This window comes from Rhinopithecus roxellana, chromosome 8 (assembly GCF_007565055.1).
Source record: "Rhinopithecus roxellana isolate Shanxi Qingling chromosome 8, ASM756505v1, whole genome shotgun sequence".
NCBI classification, from domain to species: domain Eukaryota; kingdom Metazoa; phylum Chordata; class Mammalia; order Primates; family Cercopithecidae; genus Rhinopithecus; species Rhinopithecus roxellana.
The window spans coordinates 25,622,094-25,644,576 of NC_044556.1; the positions used below are offsets into that span (position 1 = coordinate 25,622,094).

General features: G+C 36.4%; 1 protein-coding gene across 4 annotated transcripts in view; it reads right to left on the reverse strand.

Moving 5' to 3' along the window:
- DPYD (dihydropyrimidine dehydrogenase) overlaps positions 1 to 22,483 on the reverse strand; it is a 902,287-nt gene that overhangs the window by 314,858 nt on the left and 564,946 nt on the right. For all 4 annotated transcript variants that reach the window (XM_030935823.1, XM_030935822.1, XM_030935821.1 and 1 more), the window contains 2 exons: positions 11,149 to 11,217; positions 2,336 to 2,419 (listed from right to left, as the gene is read on the reverse strand). In XM_030935823.1, coding sequence (XP_030791683.1) covers positions 2,336 to 2,419; positions 11,149 to 11,217 — 153 coding nt within the window. The remainder of the gene's footprint in view (positions 1 to 2,335; positions 2,420 to 11,148; positions 11,218 to 22,483) is intronic.

Below are 22,483 nucleotides of genomic sequence, written 5' to 3' on the forward strand. Positions count from 1 at the left end.
GTGTCTCTGGCAGATAAGTATTTTAGCCATGGAACCAATAGCATGTCTAATTCTTGAAGCAAATATTGATCAGGTTCTGACCATGCATGCAGCTCTGTGCTTAGCACATAGTAAGTTTTCAACAGATGAAATGCAAGACCACATAGCAATGGGGAAGAGGGACTAGAATGACTCTTCAGTCCCCCACCACTGAGTATAAATTCTTCATCCCACCAATTGGCAAGTGTTCAAGACTTTGGAACTTAGGGAGGTAAAAGGAGAAGCAATGGGAACAGGAGGCAGAGAAGGGGTAAAAGGAACTAGAGGAAAAGGCAAATAAGCCCGAGTGTGTTTGTGCTCACTTCGGGAAGTCAGAGTCACAGGAAAGCATTTTTTTAAAAATGCACTAATATTCTAACTTCTCTTTATTTAAAATATGGAACATTCATGTGTCCTCAGGCAGAGAAATCATTTGAAATATGTTGGAACAAAAATGATTAAATTAGCTTTATTCTTCAATTATATAATTTACAAGAGAATATCATTCAAAAGAAAATTTCTAAACTTGGCTGATAGGAAGAATTGGTTTCAGTTTTAGAGATTACAACTAATAAGTGAAATGGAAATGTTCCTAAATTTTCTTCAGCCAAGATATCATGGTTTTTGGAACATGTGTTTTCCAAGAGTTTTCAGAAAGCTTAATGATATCTCTGACTGCAAAGTTTTAGCATTTGGCATTCTCATTCAGCCAAAGGCTGTGCAAAACTTTCTGTGGCTAAATAACTCTCTAGAAAGGATATACCTAAGACACTTAAAGGCTGAGTAAATTCAGATGTGCTCATATAGCAAAAGCCTACGCCAAAAAATAAACTCAGGTGGGACTAGGGTAACATTTTCAAAATAATTGTCATATTTGTGGCAAGAGAGAAATATTGAATTGCATTCTCCCCTAACAAAGCAATCAATAGATTTAAAACCTCCATAGCTGTTTCTATCCACGTAACTAAAAAATATTTCAGTTCTGAGACTCAGAGACTGTGAAACGAGTGGAGGGACAATCTTGACTTGAGATGGGAAAAGAATACTAACTCAGCCCCCATTCCAGGTGTCCTTTATGGAATCCTTTTCATTGTAATCACATTACCCATCTTAACATGTTAATATCTAATCATGAGACTCATAAAAGTCATGATTCGATGTCATGATATTTTCCCCATACTGGGTAGCTCTGAGTCTTGGTTCTGTTACCATATATCATAGTTACTGATCTTCTGGGCAACCTGTTGTGAGTGGAACAGAGAATATACTTGAAGAATATTTGACTAGACCCTCCTTTCCTGTTGTTACATAACAATGGTTTCTCCTTAAGTCACAAATCTATTCTGCATGTTAAATATTTACAAAGTACTTTAAAATTCTTCCTGACTGCTAATACAAAGATAGCAATCTATGTTCATTTGAATAAGCAGAAATGTTTGTCTTCCCAAATTAAGGGCCTCTGAGTTTAATTCAAATCAATTTGATGACTAGAGAGAAAAAAAAAAAAAAAAGCTGGGCATCTACTAAGTACAAGGCCCTGTGCCAGACATGGAGATAAAAGTAAACTTTCCAAGACTAGACAATCTGTCAGAAATTACTACATTTCATACTATTTAATTCACACCATTTCCTTCTGGGCTTAAAAGCTAAATTATGAGATACAAAATACTCACCTTTTTAGCATTAAGTTTTTACAGTGCTCCTTAACATCCAACGTGGTAACTAGTTACATAAAGATGCAGTGTTTTCTATATATTAACATATTATTTCACATTGTGTTCATTAGGCTTTTGAAAGTATTTTAGTATGAAGGTTCCATTTATTGTATCCAAAATAAAAATAGCATCAAAGTCTTTTTGCAACTCCCCAAACACAGTTAGTGAATAATGATCATATGCTAAAAAATGTAAAATGCAATTTGTGCTGTGCCCCATTTACTACAAAATCACTACGAACAATGCATTTTGTACAGTATATTGCTCCAGGGAAACTGGATCAGCATCAGGAATGAATAAAGAACACTGCATTTGAAATCAGCTAATTCTGCTTCAGCGCTTTTAAAAACTATTTGTTATGATATTACTTCCTGTCAAGCACATAATGTGATATTTTCCTCAATAAAACTAAACAGTTGCTATAATTTCAGCTTCCCTCATTTTCCACTTTTTAAGCACTAAATATTTAAACAATGCAGACCTGGAAGTCTCTAGCCAGTCATCTGATCCATGCATCTCCTTGCCTAAGGTATAGTAACTATCCATACGGGGGCCTGTTATGTCACACTGACATACTTAGTGGCAGCTGTCAAGGTCCTTACCTGCCCACAGGCCAAGCCCATTCCTCTTTCTCCCATGCCATGTGGACACGATAAATTTAACTCCAGGGCATCTGCTCCAGAATCCTTTAAACAAGAAAGGAAAACGAAAGAAAAGGCAAAGCTTTATTTATATACCAATAGGCTTTCACCATTGATAACAAAATTCACATTTGTCAAGTGTTAACTATTCTGTTTTCTGCATCACAGCTATCTTGTGAGGTATATTCTAACTATCTCAAATTAAGGTCTATATAACAACCACCACCACAACAACAATCACACACCAAATATTTACTGAGTGCTTATAAGGGGCCACTCACTGCTCTATATGCTTTATGTTTGTTACCTCTAATTCTCATAATCTTTGTATTATTATGGTACCAATTTTACAGGCAAGTGAACTGAAGCATAGGGAGTGTAAATGACAAGCTTGGTTATTAGGTGACACAGTAGAGACTGTAACTCAGATCTGTTTGATATCACATTTATTCTTTCCTAAACAGCTTCTATTTTTACGGACACAAATCTTACTAATTTTGAATAATTGACACTTGGAGTAGGCATACAAAGAAAAATGTAGTAGGCTAGCTAGAATGAATAAACAAAATGTAAAATGTTTTTAACTGAAAATCAACATTATCATATTTTAAAATAGTTTATCTAAGAAATAGGAAGTATTGATAGTTTTGTCTTAGTAGTGATAGGAATCCTTCTTGTTTAAATCATTAATTCCTTAGTATACAAATAGATCTTATATAAATGAACAACATAATTCATTCTAAGTATTCTTAGAATACTTTGAGAATCTTAGAATTTGTGGAAGTCTTCTGCAAAGAACTTGAAGAATAAACAAAATACTTTTAAAAGTTATTACAGGCCAGGCATGGTGGTTCACACCTGTAATCCCAGCACTTTGGGAGGCCGAGACGGGCGGATCATGAGGTCAGGAGATTGAGACCATCCTAGCTAATATGGTGAAACTCCGTCTCTACTAAAAATACAAAAATTAGCTGGGTGTGGTGGCGGGCGCCTGTAGTCCCAGCTATTTGGGAGGCTGAGGCAGGAGAATGGCGTAAACCCGGGAGGCGGAGCTTGCAGTGAGCTGAGATGCACCACTGCGCTCCAGCCTGGGCGACAGAGTGAGACCCAGTCTAAAAAAAAAAAAAAAAATGGTTATTATCGTGGCTGGGTGCAGTAGCTCACATCTGTAATCTTAGCACTTCGGGAGGTCCAGGCGGGAGGACTGCCTGAGCTTAGAATTTTAAGACCAGCGGGGCAACACTGTGAAACTCCATCTCTACCAAAATACAAAAGATTAGCCGGGTGTGGCGGTCTGTGCCTGTAATCCTACCTACTCGGGAGGTTGAGGCAGGAGAATCGCTTGAACCTGGGAGGCAGAGGTGGCAGTGAGCTGAGATCAGGCACTGCACTCCAGCCTGGGCAATAGAGCGAGACTCCATTTCCAAAAAAAACACAAACAAACAAACAAAAAAAACTAGCTGATTCAAATTTTATATTATTTTACCTAACTTCTATAATTTTTCCAGTGCCATGGTTTATTTTTCAGTAAGGCCAACTAGAAGCTTGAATTGGTTACAACAGTATTTTAACAGGTTTATCACATGCAAAGACTTAAAAAATAGTTCACTACTTTCTACGTACACTAGACCTTTCTTTAGGGCAACAGTTGTTTCTTCTTTCTCTTTCCTTCCTGATTAAGATTTTAACCTATTTTTTCCTGCTTTATGAATTTTAAGTAGGACCTCAACAAACTTAGGAACTCCAGCTAGTCGTTTCTCAGTTAATTTTCTTGCCTATCTTTATTCATTAGTGAGTCTGCTTTTTCTTCTGCACATTTGTTAAAGTCCATTTGATCACTGAGCCTGTTTTTTAACATGGTTTCATTATGGTTTTGCTTTCCTAATCCGATTTTAAAAGTCTTCATGTTATTTGAGAATTGCTGAAAACCATGCTTTCTCTTTCTTTGATGGTTTGCTAGTGAGCATGGATGAGCACAGCCTGCTGAACCCTGAGTTCAAATCTTATGCCTGTAGCTAAGGAATTGGGGATGATGTGTACAAGTCAGTCAACCTTCTTTGTCTCCAGCTGCTCAAGTGTCAACTGTGGATAATATGACCTGTCTCAAAACCATGCCATACAGTAATTACCAGCTTAGCGAAAAGACTGTATAGTGCAAGTATATGCTTATAACATGTTTCTTATTATTTCCTGGTTACTTCAAATATTTCCTTTAGACTTGTCTATTTAACTGAAATGCAGCAATTAATAGCAAATCAATTCAACATCATTTTGGATTAAATAAGGCTTTGCAAGGTAATTGTATACATATTTACATTATGCATATTTTATTTCAAACTTACACCTAGCTACCATATTACATAATAATAGCAAACATTATTTCAGCATTTACAATATGCCAGACACTTTACTATGTCCTTTGTATGTTTTATCTTACTTTATCCTCACAGCAACTCTAAGAGGTAGGATATATCATTATTTCTACTTTACAATTGATAAAAGTGAGACATAAAGAGTTCAAGTGATTTATCCAACATCCCACAGCTTATAGCTGATAGTAGGGTTTTTAACCCAAGCATTTTGAGTCCAGGACCTGCATTTATGCCCACTATCATAATTTACTACAAATCACTTATTTTATGGCTGGAGTTGTCATAGCATGTTACAAAAAACATAACAGCTCGATATCCTTACAGCTTCCAAGTTTGAAGCAAAAATGAAAATATTTTAAAATCATCTGTCCAATATAAAATTTTTTCAATGACTACTATAATTTCCCCAACATTATACACATATACAAATGCCCACTCACCAAACACACCTGGAAAGGCCTTTGAAATGTGCATCCAAGTCTCAAAAACAGACAATGCTGTTCAAGGTGACACCATGAGAACAGGAACATTCATGTGGCCTCTGCTTGAAAATTCCTGTCTCAGGATGCACACCACCTTAAAAGGCAGTTAATTCCATTTCCAAGCAACTCTAACCATTCAAAAAGCCTTAATTGCTGAATTAGCATGAAATGTTAAATTAACTGAAATTGGGCATGCATTCTGATTCTTGTCAGTCACAAGCTTTTTAGTTTAGTCACTTACCCAGAGTTGATTCTACCTCACCTAAATGGTTTTAAAATAAAATATCCTAGTGATGGCAGTGACATAGGAAATACACTGTTACTAATTTCCTACATTATCTATTTATCATCCACTTATATGCAGTAGAGTGTATGTGTGTGTGTGCGTATATATATATAGATAGTGTGGACTCTGAGCCAAACTATGGGTTTGAATCCCACTTTTACTTCATCCTATCTGTGTGAACTTGAATACATTATTTCACTACTCTTGGCCTTAGCTTCCTCAAAAAAAAAAAACAAAAAAACAAAAAACAAAACAAAAAAACCATCAAGTCAGTGATAAGTTAGAACTCCAAAAAAAGTTAAAAATTAAAAATAAAAATATATTAAAAAAGTGGAACTAAGTCACAGAGTTGTTGTTATAAGGTATAAATAAATTTGATATTTGCACAGAAGAATTCTAGGGAGATGTATTTTTAAACGTTTCCAAACGTTTCCAAGGCTAATACAGGAAATGAGAAATGCCAAAAGAGAAAGTTTATTTTTTACAGTTTTAAGTAAACTGAAAAGAATAATAAGAGCTTTAACATATATAAAAGTTTAAAGAGGAGTGATAAAAAAATAAGTAAGTAAATGACTTCTGGAATATAGTAAATACTATAAAGGTGTACACTATCTATCTAAATACTTTATCTGTCGATCTACCTACCTATCAATCATCTATCTATCTAAATACTTATTTATCCATCCAACTAGACCTCTGACTTGTCCTTCCTCTGCCTTGATATGAAAATGATTTAAGATAACTCACCTGGTCCTACATTGTCTATACCTCAGGTGGGAAAGGAAAACTATCCTGAGAAATTCTTGGAATATGGCAGTGGTATAATTTTTAAAATTCTCTGAATCACTTTATAAAAACACCCAGAGAAACTAAGGTGGCAAAACCACAAATCCTTGTGCAACATACACAACTAAATCAGGCACAAAGCACTTCTCCTCTCTTCTCCTTCTTTCCTACCTCTTCCTTTCTTTCCTTTACCTTCCTGATCACTACAGCTCTGAAGTCATTGGTCAGGGCAAGGTAAGGCAGGTGAACATGAGCATTTGAGGAGAAGCCATGAGGGCCCAGTGTGGGATGTCACAGCCTAAGCAGAGCAGAGCCATAAGGATGTCTACATGGCCAGTGGCATGGTGTGGTGTATCACAGCCCAAGTGGGAAGGGAAGACTTCCATGGGTGATAGGGGCTGGCAAAGGACATCAGAGCTCAAGTAGGGTGAGAACAGTGTACTGTAGTGGGGCATGAAAGGCACAATTATTGGATCCCTCTTAATTTCTTCCGTTAAATGAATACATGGGGTCAGATGTTGACTTTCTAAGTAGCAATGCTATCCTCTAGTCTCAACTATCCAAAACTGGAGTTAAAGTTCTCTGGGATCTTAAAATTCTCTGAGATAGACCTGGGACAGGTAAAATACTCTTGGCTTGGACCCCAATGGACATAAGGTCAGTTACTATCTCTCATCTCCAGCTGCATGTCTATCTCCTGTGATTCCATTCTGTCCTGTTTACTGTCCCTGTTCAGAAACTTATATACAACTGGTCCTACAGATTTCTGTAATGTGCCTCTGTCTGATTTTTACCTCAAACTATTTGAGATTTCTAACTCTCACAGCTATTAAATTCATGACATATTGCTGCCCAGATTCAGGTAAAAAAAGAACTGATAGGAACCTGGCTTGTTAGTGTTTTATTTTGGCTCTGCTAGGAATAGTGTGGGAACTTGGTTTTAGTGCCTGTGCCTTTCTGCTGGATCTTCCTTGTCTCTTCCTACCAAAGGTGGTCAGAACCTTGGCAATCCCTTATCAGGTACCTGACTTAAAATCATCATCATTGGATTTTAAATCCTTCAAGTTCATGGGTGCCAAATAAAATACCACTCTTCCCATTTATTCTGTAAAGGCTTCCTTTTTGCTGGTCACATGGCAATACTCTAACTGTATACTTCTTTTTTACTTCATTCAACAAATATCTGCTGGTAGAGAAAGCCTTATGCTTGGAATTGAGGCTTAAGCAGTGAACCAACCACACAGGGGTCTCGATCCCCATGGACATTATTTCACTACTTACATTACACAAATACATTATTTGTGTAATGCTTTCTAATAAGCAGGACAGAGGAACTGTTAGTAATGGCTAATGACACAACTGTTAATCACCATTTTATTATATGCTACAGAGGAAAAGCACAGACAGAGGTAGATCCAGATTTTGGGGAGCCTAATGCTTAAGTAATTTGGAAAACCCTCTTTAAGGAAAAAATGATAACCAAACATTGTAAACACAGAGTTAGGTACAGGGACTTGGAAATGGTTCATGCAAGTAAACGCCCTGAAGCTTAAGCTTCATGAACTATCTGGTCAACCGGTCTCTGAAGACAGGGGCTTAGAATATAGGATGGAGATTTAACCTATGTGGTTGGAGGCTCAGGGTTGAGGAAAAGAGAACATTGCAGGCCAAGGGAACAGCAAATGCTCTGAGTTGGGAACATGTTGGAGGAGGAAAAGAAGGCAGCAAGATCTGGAATGCAGAAAACAGATCCACAGTGACACTGGAGAGAGGCAGGCAGGGGAAGGGCCAAGTAGCACTTAATGGTCAAGTCAAGGGTTCTGAAATTAGGAAAGATGGAAAGAATTTGGATTGGTTGAGAGCAAGAAGATTAGTGGAGCTATTGTTAATAAACTTGGTAATGATGCATTTTGGACCACAGCCAATTATATGCTTCCTCAAATTTGATGGCACTACTTGTCACCCAGGAATGTTGCCGCCAGTTCAAAGGGGAACCTGAGTCCCTGTTGCTATCTTCACATCTCCTACAGTAACTGTCCACTCTCACAGACTCCCTCCAGATAAGAGTGGGTTGTGTCACAACCTCCACTGAGCCTGTCAAAGTGAGAGCTCCAGGAGCACCAGTGCCCGGGCCCGATCAGGAGGCTCTGGCCTTTCCCTCCAATTCTGGGTTTAGATGAAGCATCACAGCCCATGCTAGGAAATCCAGCTTCCCTATGGAGTGAAATGGGACCGGTGAGAGACAGGAGACTGAAGGAGCCAGTAGACTCATTCCTTCCACTTCCTTTCCTAGAAAGTGATGAGAGAATGGGTGATTCTATCATCTTGTGAGATGATGTGCTATTCCCTGTCCCATATAACTGAGGAATTGGCTGCATTTCCTTGTGAAGTTGTGGCCAGCTCTGGAATGCACCATATTGTGCTTGTTTTCCCTTCTCCCCATCTCATTTTTCTTTTCTCCTCAGTCTTACTGCTCTGAGATTGTATACTTCAATAAAGCTTTTTCACATTAACTTTGACTCAGGCTCTATTTTCAAGACTAATTACAAATTAAGAAAGAAATTGATTCAAGATGGACTATACTGGATTAAATATCCATTTACAAGTGAATACTGTGAACCTTCAGCAATGGCTCAATTTGGCATATATCTGATTGCTCCCTATTGTTCATCTTTGCTTTGGCTGGTCAGGGACTTTATACATAGTAGGTGTTTCATAAATCTTCTTTTGCGTAAAATTGGAGTAAACTACCAAGGTTCCAGAAAAGCAAGAGAGCCTGTGGTGAGGTACGTGGACCAAGAAAACTAACCAGATTCTAACAATGTTACTGATTTGACACAAGCAGTAGAAACTTCTTTATGGTGCTCAAAAACATGACAAATTCAAGCCAGGTTGAAGAATATAGAAGACAACATGAAACGGGTATGCATTCTAAGGTTCTACTGCTCCATATGTGTCATTTCTGTTTCAGATAAAGTAGCAAAAAGCCGATAGCAGGTTTCCTCAGCTCTCTATTGTGTAATTTAAGAATTAATCAGCCATAAAGAGGGTTTTATAAACTTAAGATTTAGTATACATCATCACATCACATCATTAGCTAAACTTAAAACAGCTGGCATGCTAGAGTGCTGGTGTGGTGTCTCTGATTTCTTACATCCCTATGTCACCACACACAAAAGAAATGTACATGTTAGGTAGCACAGTAACTTTGACTTGAATATGTTTTTGTTGGTTTTGAAGATTTTAATGTCGGTTTTTCCATTTTAAGGAAATCTGTTTTAACCTGTTTTGAAGCATATTCATAAAATCAAAACCAAATACTGATTCTACAAAATGTTATTGGGTGCCTACCATATGAGCTGTCATGAAATCATACTGCTTAATATTACCCTCCCAGAAGCTGTGAAGGCCTGGGGGATACTTCCTTCATGTGATATCTGCTGAGCTAGTCCAGATTTAGGATTATAGTGAAGATTTTTATTTTTTAATTGATATTATCATACTTTCTTGTTATGCAGACTGCTCTCCTACAGGGAGATTTTGCAGACTGTTTTGATTGAACAAAAGGCATACCTTTTCCTCCCTTCTTTCTTTTTTCTTTCTTCCTTTCTTTTTATTTATGTTTTTGCTATAGAATAATTAGAAGGTGATATTAAATAAAACTGAAATTAAAGAAAAATATGAAATGTGAAAAATATCTTTAGGTTAGCCAGTTTGTTTATAATTAAAGGCTTTTGACTTATAAAAAGTACTCTTGTCTATTTAAAAATTAATGTCTAATATTGAAAAAAATAATTTTGAAAAGTATTTTGTTCTTAAAGAAAGGCGGAGAAGCAAGCGGCATGATAAAGCCATTCATCATAGTCAGCTTAAAATTGGCACAGCTCAAGCCAAGCACGGGCTCTGTGGAAGATTTCATGGTCAATTAGGTAAATACATGTATCAAATGAACCCAGCATGGAAGATCACGAGGCCAATTACTGATCATGTTTAATTTCACCCCTCTAAGTCCCAGAAGTAATTTTTTCCTTTCTCATTTTTAAAATATCCAAATAAAATGTATAATCAACATTTTTGAACACTATAGATAGCTTTGCAGTATTTTATAATGTAGCATCAATTAGTTCATCCGTATCATCAGATTTAGTCTTCTATATTACTGAGAGGTTTTCAAGAAACCTCAGCTAAGACTCTCCAGACTATTTTCCATGACAGCATGATGGACATAAGTGTATAATTTTAAGTATGTATTTTTCTATTTGAAATACAAATTTGAGGCACATGGTTACTTGTTTGCATTTGTGCAGGATTCAATTTATATTATGGAAAACCTGCTGACTAGTGTTCCATTCAGGAGCATTCTGTCCCACTCTTTTATGCATGTCTGTATTCAAACTAGAACAGTATTAAATGAACCTTTTATACTTTAAATATGCAAGAGTTTTATATTCAAAATTTCTTCTCTTACTGTCAAACTAGTTTGCCTAAAGGCAAGGTAAGATCAAGTTAGACTCTCAAAGGTAGAATTAAATTTTATCATGGCATCCATCATAATATACAGTTTGCTTAACATGCAAATAAAGAGTGTATGGATTCAGAGAATAAAGGATTTTTAGGTAGTGAGTGAAATCCAAGGGACTGCTTTTGTAGAATAAATTCCTTTTAAATTTACATTTCCATCATTTTAATGAAAACACAGGGTAAACAAATTATAATAGAAATGTTTTAAGTTACATTTTCAATTCAGTTTTACTTCTACTGTATTATTTTTCATGGCAGCTCTTTATTTAAAACTAATAAAAATAGGAGAGAAGAAATGAAATAAATATATACGAAAGTAACCATTACCTCAGACTTTTTGGCAAGTTCCATCCAGTCATTTTTATTGTAACTGCACATGATGCTAGCAATCACAATCTTTAAAAAGAAAAAGAATATAAGTTCAAGTAGTTATGCAGTTGTACACGAAGATACATTAATATTTATATAAATTTATAATGGTACACTATATTATAAAATTAGTTTTCAAACTGTTAAAAAATAAATCATTAGAAAACAGCAGGGTATGATAGCAAAACACAGGGTGACATTTGGGGCTTTGGAATTACATTAGGAGACTTTCTCATTTAGTATCTGTGAACACGAGGGCAAGTTACTTAACTTTTCTGATCCTCAGCATTCTCTTTTTCAAAATAGAAATGATATTACTGACTTTGCCATCCTCTGAAAGTAGCAATGTAAATACATGCATGTATGTGAAGGGATTGTCTAATTATACAATGCCATTAAAAAGCTGTCTGTAATTACTGGTCTAGTGAAAAGGTTTTAAGTGATGGAAAAGAAAAAAATTAGTGTTTCTTTCAAACATAACTCATTATAGTATACATAATACGTTAAATATTCATAGTGCATTATAGTTTTAAATTTTATTACATATTATTTAACTACATTATTACCAAAATCCCATAATGGAGACTTTATAGAGTAGTAATTACTAGTGCCTCCTCTGAAACTAGGATACCCAGGTTAGAACCCTGACTCTGTCACTTACGCGTGGTCCTGGTCAAAGTATTTAGTTTCCTGATTGGTAAAATATGAATAATAGTGCCACTTATTGAGAAAAGTAATAACAGAAATTGGCCAGGTGTGGTGGCTCACACTTGTAATCCCAACCCTTTGGGAGGCAGAGGTGGGTGGATCACTTGAGGTCAGGAGTTTGAGACCGACCTGGCCAACATTGTGAAACCCCATCTCTACTAAAAAATACAAAAATTATCCAGGCATGGTGGCATATGCCTGTATCCAGCTACTCAAGAGGCAGAGACAGAGAATTGCTTGAACCAGGAGGTAGAGGTTGCAGTGAACCAAGATCGTGCTGCCACTACACTCCAGCCTGGGCAACAGAGCGAGACTCCATCTTAAAACAGAAAAGAAAAGAAAAGTAATAACAGAAATTTAACAGAAATGGCTAAGACTTATACAGCTCTTACAGTGTGCTTGGCACTGTTTCAATGGTTTTTACTTTATTAACTTATTTAATCATTCCCAGTGTTATTCTCCCCACTTTACAGATGAAGACGCCGAGGCAATGAGACCTGACAGTCATATAGCTGATAAGGAACAGAGCCAGGACCCAGAGCCAGGCAGTGTGACTGACTGAGAGTCTGTGCTTTTAACCACTAGGTTTTGCTAGCCCAAAGCAAATACTTACATGTAAGTAATTATTCCCTATCATTATCATTTAAAGACTATGAAATTGAGGCTGGGTGAGGTGGCTCACGCCTATAATCCCAGCACTTTAGGAGGCAGAAGCAGGAAGATCGTTTGAGCCCAGGAATTCATTACCAGCCTGAGAAACATAGCAATACCTTGTCTCCACAAAAAAAGAGAAAAATTAGCTGGGTGTGGTGACCTGACCCTGTAGTCCCAGCCACTTAGGAAGCTGAGATGGGAGGATCACTTGACTCCAGGTGTTCAAGGTTACAGGGAGCTATGATCGCGTTACTGCACTCCGGCCTGGGCAACAGAGCGAGATTCTATCTCTATAAAGTAAGAGATTGAGACACAAAGAGTTTGTGCCAGGCTTACAGTTGCAGAGTCTAGTGTTAAGAATCCTCTAAAAGCCATTATGCTCTCACTTCATAGAGCTTTTTTATTTACGTTGAGAAAAATCCAAAGATATGCTGTAAAAGCCAGATAAATGTTTTCATCGGGAGGATAGAAAGTTGTGACCATATTGGAGAGAGTTCTAAAAACCAGGGAGAGAAGTCTGTCTTTAAAGTTTTTCTTTTTTTTTTTCTTTCCGGATAGACTACAAACACCATGAAAGCTGGGGCTGCTCTGCATTAGTCATCATTTATCTACAGTAACTAGCATGGTATCTGGCACGTATCAAAGACTGAAAGAATAAATGAATGAGGTCACCAGAGGTTTAGGAGCAAGGGGTTGCATTGTCAGCTTACCCTTTTAAGAAGATTAAGTAGAAATGGATATCATAAGTTAGAGAAGGCAAAAATAAACAATTGAAAACTGCTGGCGATGATATGAGTAAGAGTGAAGAGTGATTAGGGCTGATGAAGGCATCTGTCTTGGTGATGAAAAAATAATCAGATATTAAAATACACAGGACTAGTCAACTAGAGAAGCAATTAAAAAGAAGGAAGCAAAAGATCTGAGAGTCTGAATCAAAGCCACTGAGAAATTCGCAGAACATCAGTCACATAAAGGTTGAACAATTTTCCGAAATATGGAAGCCAGGAGAAACAGCAATTTTGAACAGATTCCTTAGAGAGAGGAACAAAGAGAAGAAAGTAAAAGTAGACGATGGATAGAGAAAATTAAGCATGCCAAATTATTATTCATTGAGTTTAGGATTCAACTTTTTTCGTCTAGTGAAACTACAGCTTTTCTGAATTGGGGAGAAAAATGTAAGAATGTTTGTTCCATGGCCTTTTCTCTAGGGGCTAAAAGAAGTGAAAAGTCATACTCCAAGCTTTATTTGCAAGCATAAAAGGGTCACCATGTAATTATGCAGTTTCAGTTAGAGATGCTTTCCACCACTTAGATCCAAGTGATCTAAGATCTTGCTCAGGGGTGCTATACCCTATTCTCCAGTTAGAAAAAAGATCAGGGAGAAATATCAAAGAGGGTACCAGATCTTCCAGGACTAGATCTAACACCTCTTGGTGTAGGCATCCCTTGCAAAACAAAACAAAACAAAACAAAACAAAACAAAACAAAACAAAACAGAAAGAGAGAGAGAGAGATTAAGGACCTTATTTGAAAGGAAAAAATCAACTGGGATGATGACTGGGGGCAGGTGACAGTATTCTATTGTCTTCAGTGGCCACAAGGCAGAGGTCAGGTAAAAAACAGTCTGTTAATCTAAGGATTTAGGGAATGAGCAGAGCCCTGAGGCTTGTTGCTAGAACTTCAAGGGCAGAGGCAGATACAAAGACACAGACTGAAGAAAAACAAAAAATTAGCCATTAGATACTAGTTACCCTGTGGTGAAACTGATAAGCAATAAGCATACATTTTTAGAAAATTTTTTTCTTAAAACAAAATAAAACAACAACAACAACCACCACAAAACCCCCCACCTCCTAGCATAACAAAATAATCCCCTAATTCACATTTCCATGCAACTCTGAAGTGGCTGCTCAACCAGCAGTCACAGCATGTGCACCCCTCTCTCCAGCTCCCTTCTCAGGGTTCCATGGAGGACAAGAAAAACCTTTCAGGTGGGCTGAATCTAGCCAGGCAGATGGGTTGACCAAAGAAATCTACACAAGGGAAGCAATGTTTACCAGCCTTGACAGTAGGATATGATATGTGCTCTCAACTAGGGACTAACACTGTTTCTCTCTTTTACATGGCAATTTTAATTTTAACAGAGCTATTTTTCACTTCAAATTTATATTGACTGTGCCAGGGTTAGTTAAGATAATTGTTCACCCTGTAGGTTGCTGAGAATCATGAGGCACTACAATTGGGCTTGATGAAGAAAAATAAATATCATCCAGAGAGTTGTTCAGGATATTGAGAGAATCATGCCATCGAATGCTGGTGGGCAGCCTCTGACTGAGGAGGGGTGACCACAGATGGGAGAGATATATTATGGTAAGCGGAGGTTTTCATTGTATGCTCTGAGCAGCCAAGCACTATCCTGTTCTCCTTTCCCTATCCGTTGAAAGCAGACTCTACCTTCTTGCCCCCTAAAAAAGAGAAAGTATCCCCACTTGCACTAATCACAGGAATTGGGTACTCTGCTCCTATCAAAATCCTTCAGTGGAACTGGGAAAGCTAAAGCTTTTTTTTTTTTTTTTTTTCTCGTTGGTCACTAAACTGGAATGAAGTTTGTTCACAGCTGCTGGTGATCACTGACTCCTCAACCACTTTCCCACCCCAAAGCTTACTACACTGGGAAAAAAAGCAGAGACAGAGGAAAGTAGACAAACACACGAGATGGAGAGAGATCCCCTTTGCAGCCACTTTCAAGGCCAGCTGCCTCACTAACATATCTGTGTATTTAAATTAATAAATACCACATTTTAGCTTAAGGAAATTCTATTTTTACATTCTTGCTTTATGATTTAAAAGTCTTGACAATTACTACATGCTAAGCTACAACTGTCATGTTTCAAAGCAATTTTTTAAATCAATTAAATTTCAGGAAAAAATAACTTCATATTTATTTTAAAAATGTGAAATGGTCTAAGGATTTTAAATATCCTTATCTAAAACCAGAGGATGGTTTGTGAAAATATGTGGTAGCATTCTATTGCTGAGAAATAAAGATGACCAAAAAATAATTTTACTTTTTATTAAAAGAGATAGCAATTTTTCAGAGTCAGGCTGAAAGACATTAACGCTAAAAGGACACTGGACACAATTTAATATCTATTTGATGATTACAAGGCCCTTCAGTGTTTTGCTGTATTTCGTTTTTAATCAAGCAGGAGGGAACAGATTTTTTTTCCTATGAAAAAAAACAGAATGATGGATATTTTATATCGTGAGACATCATGCAATGTTATTAGAAATAAATACCCAATGAAATATATTCTTAAATCAAAGCAACCTTTTTCTATATCAATATTTCACTTAATTTATGCCATTTCCAGTGCTCAATTTTTACGGCTCATATTTTAAAATATTATTTGAATGAGCAGATAGTGAAACCCAGATGCTACATAATATTTGAACTTTGTTTCCCCCCATCCTACATTTTATGTTACACAGTCTGGTGGGAGATTCAATGTCACCTAATTGATTAATAAGCAAATTGAGCATCTACTATAAGAGGAATTAAATGGCACACAAAATGGAGCTTAAGAAATTGACTTAGCATCTTCGTGCATTCAACTTCTAACCAGTATTTCTTGAGCCCCACTATATGCCAATAGCTGTTCTAACTCAGAAGTGATGAACAAGACAGAAAAAGTCCCTGCCCTCCTGAAGCTTACACTTTAGGGAGGAAAATGTCATAATGATTAAAAAAGAAAAGATATATTAATTGGACCATTTCCAGTTCCAATTGTTAGACCTATTTACAATATTATTGTTAGGAAGGCAGTAATAGAGGAGGAGAGCATGACAGAGAGTCACCAGAATACATATATGCATATCAGATACATATTCAGTAAAAAGCTCCCTAAGTCGAAAACTGAGAGATGAGATGGCACCTCACATAAAATAAAATGCAGAAGTAAGTAAAAGCAGCCAGGTATGTAGAAGTAACTACAGGTGCAAAGATTGAGTTGGGAATGAGCATGGTATGTTCAAGGGGAAAAAAGAAGGCTTTTGTGGTTGTAGATTCATGAGAGGACAGGAATAGTATGAAAGAAAATGAGAGAAGCAGGCAATAGCCAGATCTCTGGGAGCTCTGAACCCTGTGGGAGATTGGGTTTTATTGTAGGTGTAATGGCAGGCCACAGAAAGGTTTAAAGGAGGGTGATAAAATAATCTGATGTACATTTTCAAAAGATGCTTCTTACTATACGGAATGGGATAAGGGGGTTAAGGGTGAAAGCAAGGAGTCTGATTATGTAGAAATAATGTGGCTTTCATGATATCCATGGAGATATAGAGAAGTGGATAGCTCTGAGGTTCTAGTTGGCGAATGCTCAGATTTAGAGAGACAGAGAAAAGTAGAAATTAAGAATGATCTGAGATATTTGGCTTGAACTACTGAACTGTGGAATGTAAATAATTTACTGAGATAGAATAAAGTCTAATGAAGAAAGTAGCAGGGGAATATTGAAGAGGTCCAATTACAATATTTTACATTTAATACGTCTAAGTAAGCAGAGCATTAGTGAAGACATCAATTGTGCCACTGGATACATGAGTGGAGAATTCACTAAAGAGGTCAAGGATAAAGGTGCAAGTTTTAGAGACTTCAAAATATAATGGTATTTGAAGTCACCAGGCTAGATGACTTCACAAAAGGAAGAAAATAATACAGGGAAAAAGAAAGGCCCTAGGACTGACCTGGGGGCACAAGAGAGTGTGATGTCGTGCCAAGAGAAGGAAGTGTTCCAAAAAGTAAGGAACAATCAACCGTGATGAATGCTTCTGAAAGTCTGCGTCAAAGAGCAGAAAAGTGTCCACTGGATTTGAAGAGAGAAAAATCATTCATAACCTTTATAAGAGGGGTTTCAGGAAAGTGACAGGGACAAAAGTCAGGCTGGAATGAGTTGAGTGAATAGAATATGAAGAAGTAGAGGCAATACACAAATCTCTCTAAACGTTTTCTTGGGCTAGCTGAAAGACAAATGAGGGCAGCCTGTACAAGGTCATGGGAGGACCAATGATTTTTTCTTAATGGACTATGTTTGAGTATGTTTTTACACTGGTGAAAATGACTTGGGAAAGAGAAAGAAGCTCTTGAAAAGGGAAGAGGGGATGATGAATCGAGAGAACAAGTGGAGAAAGTGGCCTTTAAGAGAGGCAGAGGCATTGTTTCTATTTAACAGGATAAAAAACGAGTAGAGAGAAAAAAATAACTATGGATACATTTAGGTTTCTAAATTTGATGTGGAAAAAGTAAAATCATTCTTCCTGGTGTCTACATTTTCACTATGAACTAGCATGTAAGGTCTCTTGCTGAGGGTGAAGAGAACTAGTAACGGGTTTGTGACTATGAGGAAGAGATGAAAGTATGAAATAGTCTCTAAAAATGGGTCAAGCATAGCGGCTCATATGCCTGTAATCCCAGCTACTCAGGAGGCTGAGGCAAGAGGATGGCTTGAGCCCAGGAGTTTGGAGGCTTCAGTGAGCTATGATTGTACCTCTGTACTACAGCCTGGGAGACAGAATGAGATTTTGTCTTTGGAAAAAAAAAAAAAAAAAAAAAAAAAGGAAGAAAGAAAAGAAAGGGAAAACAAATTTACTAAGAATATGGTATGATTACTAGGTCAAAAAGGCAGATGTATTTAATCAGTGTTGACAATATTTATGAAAATATGACTAGTAAAAATAAAAGGACAAGATGATTTACAAAATTGGAACACAGATTACAGTCCTCTTTATATTACTGAAAACATAAAATTGGGTTTTATAGATTGTCTCAGAGTTGAGATCCATCTTATCAAGATGCTTTTTAGTGCTTCAGTCATTAAAACTTGATGTGCTCCTGAAAAGTCGTTCTTTTAGTGAATTCTGCTTTGTAGAAAACACTTTTAAATCAGAGTATTTAATAGTTTTGACTTTCATTTTGACTAATTAATACAATTTAAGAAAATGTACATATTTTTTGTAAACATCTAATTTCTATGAGACATTAACATTTCGAAGCATATAAAATGCAAAGTATAACAATTTACTAATGAAATTTTGCATATTTCTTTCTCTCTGAAAGGTATGTCAAAGGTGAAAAACAATGGGTAGATGCCTACTTGGCAAAAAAAAAAAAAAAAAAAAAAAAGTAGTGCTATATGGCTTCCATTGTCATCCTTTGAATTTTTAAATAAAGGAATCAAATTTAATGGTCACCCTTTTTTTTTGTTTTGACAATTCCATTTCCTTAGGGAATAAATAAAATTATTTTATTAAGTAGCTTTTAAAAACTGAATGTCATTAAAGCTTACACATTAAAAATTAAGGTGGAGAACAACATAAAACTTGCAATGGCTTACAATAACAAGCAGGCTGTCTTGTCAAATTCCCATTGACTTCAAGTCTATGCTCTTTAAAACACATTGACAACGCTGTTTTGGTATTCTGTAACCATACTGTGAACTACATAGGAAATCCAGTCAAAAATTCAGCTTCAAGACAATCTAAATTTTTTAGTAGGGAAAAAGTGCAAAGTGACAGGGGTGAACAACTATAAATTACAAGTAGCCATATCAGGCTTTGTCAAACACTTTAACAATATCATTGCTAAGACTACTGGGATTATATTGATGAGGAAAAACAGCATGAGACATTTGATTTTCAAAGACATTTAAACAAAGAAAATAAGTTTATTAAATGTTAATTAACCATACAACATTCAAATTTTAGATGTCCTTTATGTCTTAGTTCAAATATAGTGAAAGTGAGATTCGTGCAATATTCCTGAAATATACACATTAACCATAAGACATTTAAGGTGAAATTAATAAGCTTTTCAAATTTTATTTGCTCATTGCTTATTTAATGGTCATAAATGAGACTAGTATGCTTACAAGCTGTCTTTTAAAATTATTTAAAAATTCATTTTTTGGTTTATTTGGGGGCTGACAAATGTCTTATTTACGAAACTATTTCAAATCTAGAAAAGTCATATTTAAAGTTAAACAATGTACAAGATTTTCTATAAAAAATCAGAGATGTTTTCCAACACAACAGGAAACAACCACTGTACCAGTCCAGGAGCTACAGTAACCTGCTTTTTCCTCAACCCTTTTGATCACTTCATATGTTTTTATTTAGTTTCTCTCTCCAATGTGTTTAGGAATTGATCTCCCCAAGGTTAACAGTGACCTCACCAAATATATTAGATACTTTTCAGCCCAGATCTGTACTAAACTCTCTTCAGCATTTAAGACTACTAACCACCTCCAGCTTCTTGAATCCCTCTTCTAACTGAGCTTCAGAGATACCACTTACTTTTTTTTTTTTTTTTTTTTTGGTGTTCCTTTTTCTACCTCTGCCAATTTTTCACATGTTGATGCTCCCAGGGTCCACTCACGGTCCTCTTTTAGTTTCATTTCACATGCATTCACTAGACATCATATTCACAATGATTATGAATAATATCTATTAATACATGCAGAAAATCCCAAAAGTGTATACCTCTAAACTGCATATTTTTCCTAAGTGCAAGAATTGCATATACGACTACCTGTTAGCACCTAATTTCCATTTGTTCAAAACCAAACTTAAATTTCTCCACTCTAAATTTGCTTATTTATCCACACTAAATATGTTTATGTTTCACTCTTTTGTTCCAGATTAGAAAACCAGGAATATCCTATCTTTGTCACCCACATCCAGTGATTTACCAAGTACCGGTTTTCAAACTTGGCTGAGCATTGAAATTATCTAGTGAGTTAAAAAATGATAATAATCCCAAGGATTCTGAGCTACCTTGTATGGAGTGAGGTGCAGGCATCAGAGTTTTTCAAGGCTCTCTAGGTGGTTCTAAAGTACAGGGAAGTTTGAGAAGTACTGCTCTAGTTTATTTCTCAAATATCTCCAGGTTCCTCATTGTGACTGTATTAAGATCCTCACCATTTCTTCCCTGGATTACTGCAGAAGTTTCCTTATTAGTTGTCCCATATCTGATTTCAGCCTATGTTATGTGCCAAATTATTCTAAAGAGACAAACCTCCTCATATCACACTTTGGCTTCAAATCCAATTTCAGGATAAAATAATAGGCTATACAAGACCACAGTGCAACTTTTGCTTTGACCACACTGAATTACTTTGCTTCCTGAGTGTAATTTGCATGCTGAATTCTCTTGATCATATTTCTGTTCCTTTTGTCTAAATGTATAAGGAATGGGCAAAGCATATGACATAGTAAAGGAAACATGAAAATTGATACAAAAAATAACACTAACCAAGATAAAATAAGAGCAAAAGAAAGGGTAATCATTTGTAGCTGTGTGAATCAGGGAAGGCACCATACAACAGGAACACTTGACCAATTCTGAAATCACCCATGGACATTTAGAGGTATACCTCGAAGACACTGCAGGTTTGATCCCAAATCACAGGTGTAACAATAATGAAGAAATTTGAAATATTGCAAGAATTACCAAAATATGAACACAGAAACATGAAGTGAGTGCATGCGGTTGGAAAAGTGGCACCAATAGACTTGTTACAAGCAGGATTGCCACAACCTTCAATTTGTAAAAAAACACAATATTGCAATAAAATGAGGTATGTCTGTATTGGAAGTTGATTTAAAAATCCAAGGAGGTAGAGTACTCCAGGTAGAGTGAGCAGCAGGAGCAAAAGCAAAGGATGATGTATTTAAGGAATATGCTGTGTTTAGGAAATCTCAGGTAGTTCAATTTGACTGTCTTAGGGAGAAACAAATGGTTGTATTTCACAGAAAATGAAGCAAGATACCTAAATAGGAACCTGGTTTATGCAGGCAAGGGACTAAACAATGGTTTCTAATCAGCTAAGCATTTGGATTTGAATTTTCAATCATTTTCTCTAGTAAATTCGTGCTTCTCATGTAGACATTGCCTTCTGGGATACCTTTCTTGTGCCCCATTGCTCCACTGACTTCCTTTGGCACCCCTCTTCTGATATTCCTCACTATCCTTTGCATTTTTCTGCTATGACATTTGTTATGTTGTATTTGTTTAATATTTTATATATTTTTAAAAATATATATTTTAATATATATTGTACTTTCTACCTTCTAGAGACAGAATAAGAAGGACACATAGATGGTAAAAGGTAAGGGGTTCCAGATCCCTTTATAATTTATAAAGTACATTTTATATCAAAAATAATTATCCATTATATTTGTTTCTATATTTACAGTTTAGTACAGATTTTCACATACATTATCTCATTTATCCCCCACAACAATCTTGAATTTAAGGAATCTTATACTGATAATAATGTGGCACGGATAATTTAAATTACTTTACCAGGGTCAAGTTAATCAATAGCGAAGGCAGGGATTAAGCTCAGGTCTTTTGATTCCAAGTTCCTCTCTACTACATCAAGACTATACCATATTGATTTCCTATCCTTTCAATTTACATTAGAGATTCTAGTTGATTTTAAGTCTTCAACCCTCTCGTGGTAGATGGTTTGAAAACACTGTTACCTCCCTGTTTCCATGCCCCTTCGGAAGGACTCTCATCAAGTGGGGGCATTTATCTACCCAACCTTTGGGTGAGGACTGATTTTGTGATTTGTTTTAATCAACAGAACATGGTAGAGGTGATGTTGTGCCAGAGTTAAACCAAAGCTTGAGGGAGCCTGGTGCTTTTCTGCTTCCTCTCTTGAAATCCTACCAAGCCAAGTCGACAAGCCAGTGTAGGCTAGTGAAGGATGACAGACCACATGACACAAAGACAAGTCATCCAGCTGAGGCTGACCTAGATTAGCCAGCCCCTAGCCTACTTGGAACTTGACCACAGATGGAGTAAGACCAGGTAAGACCAGAAGAACCATGCAGCATAGCCCAGTTAAGCAAATTGCTAACATCCACAATC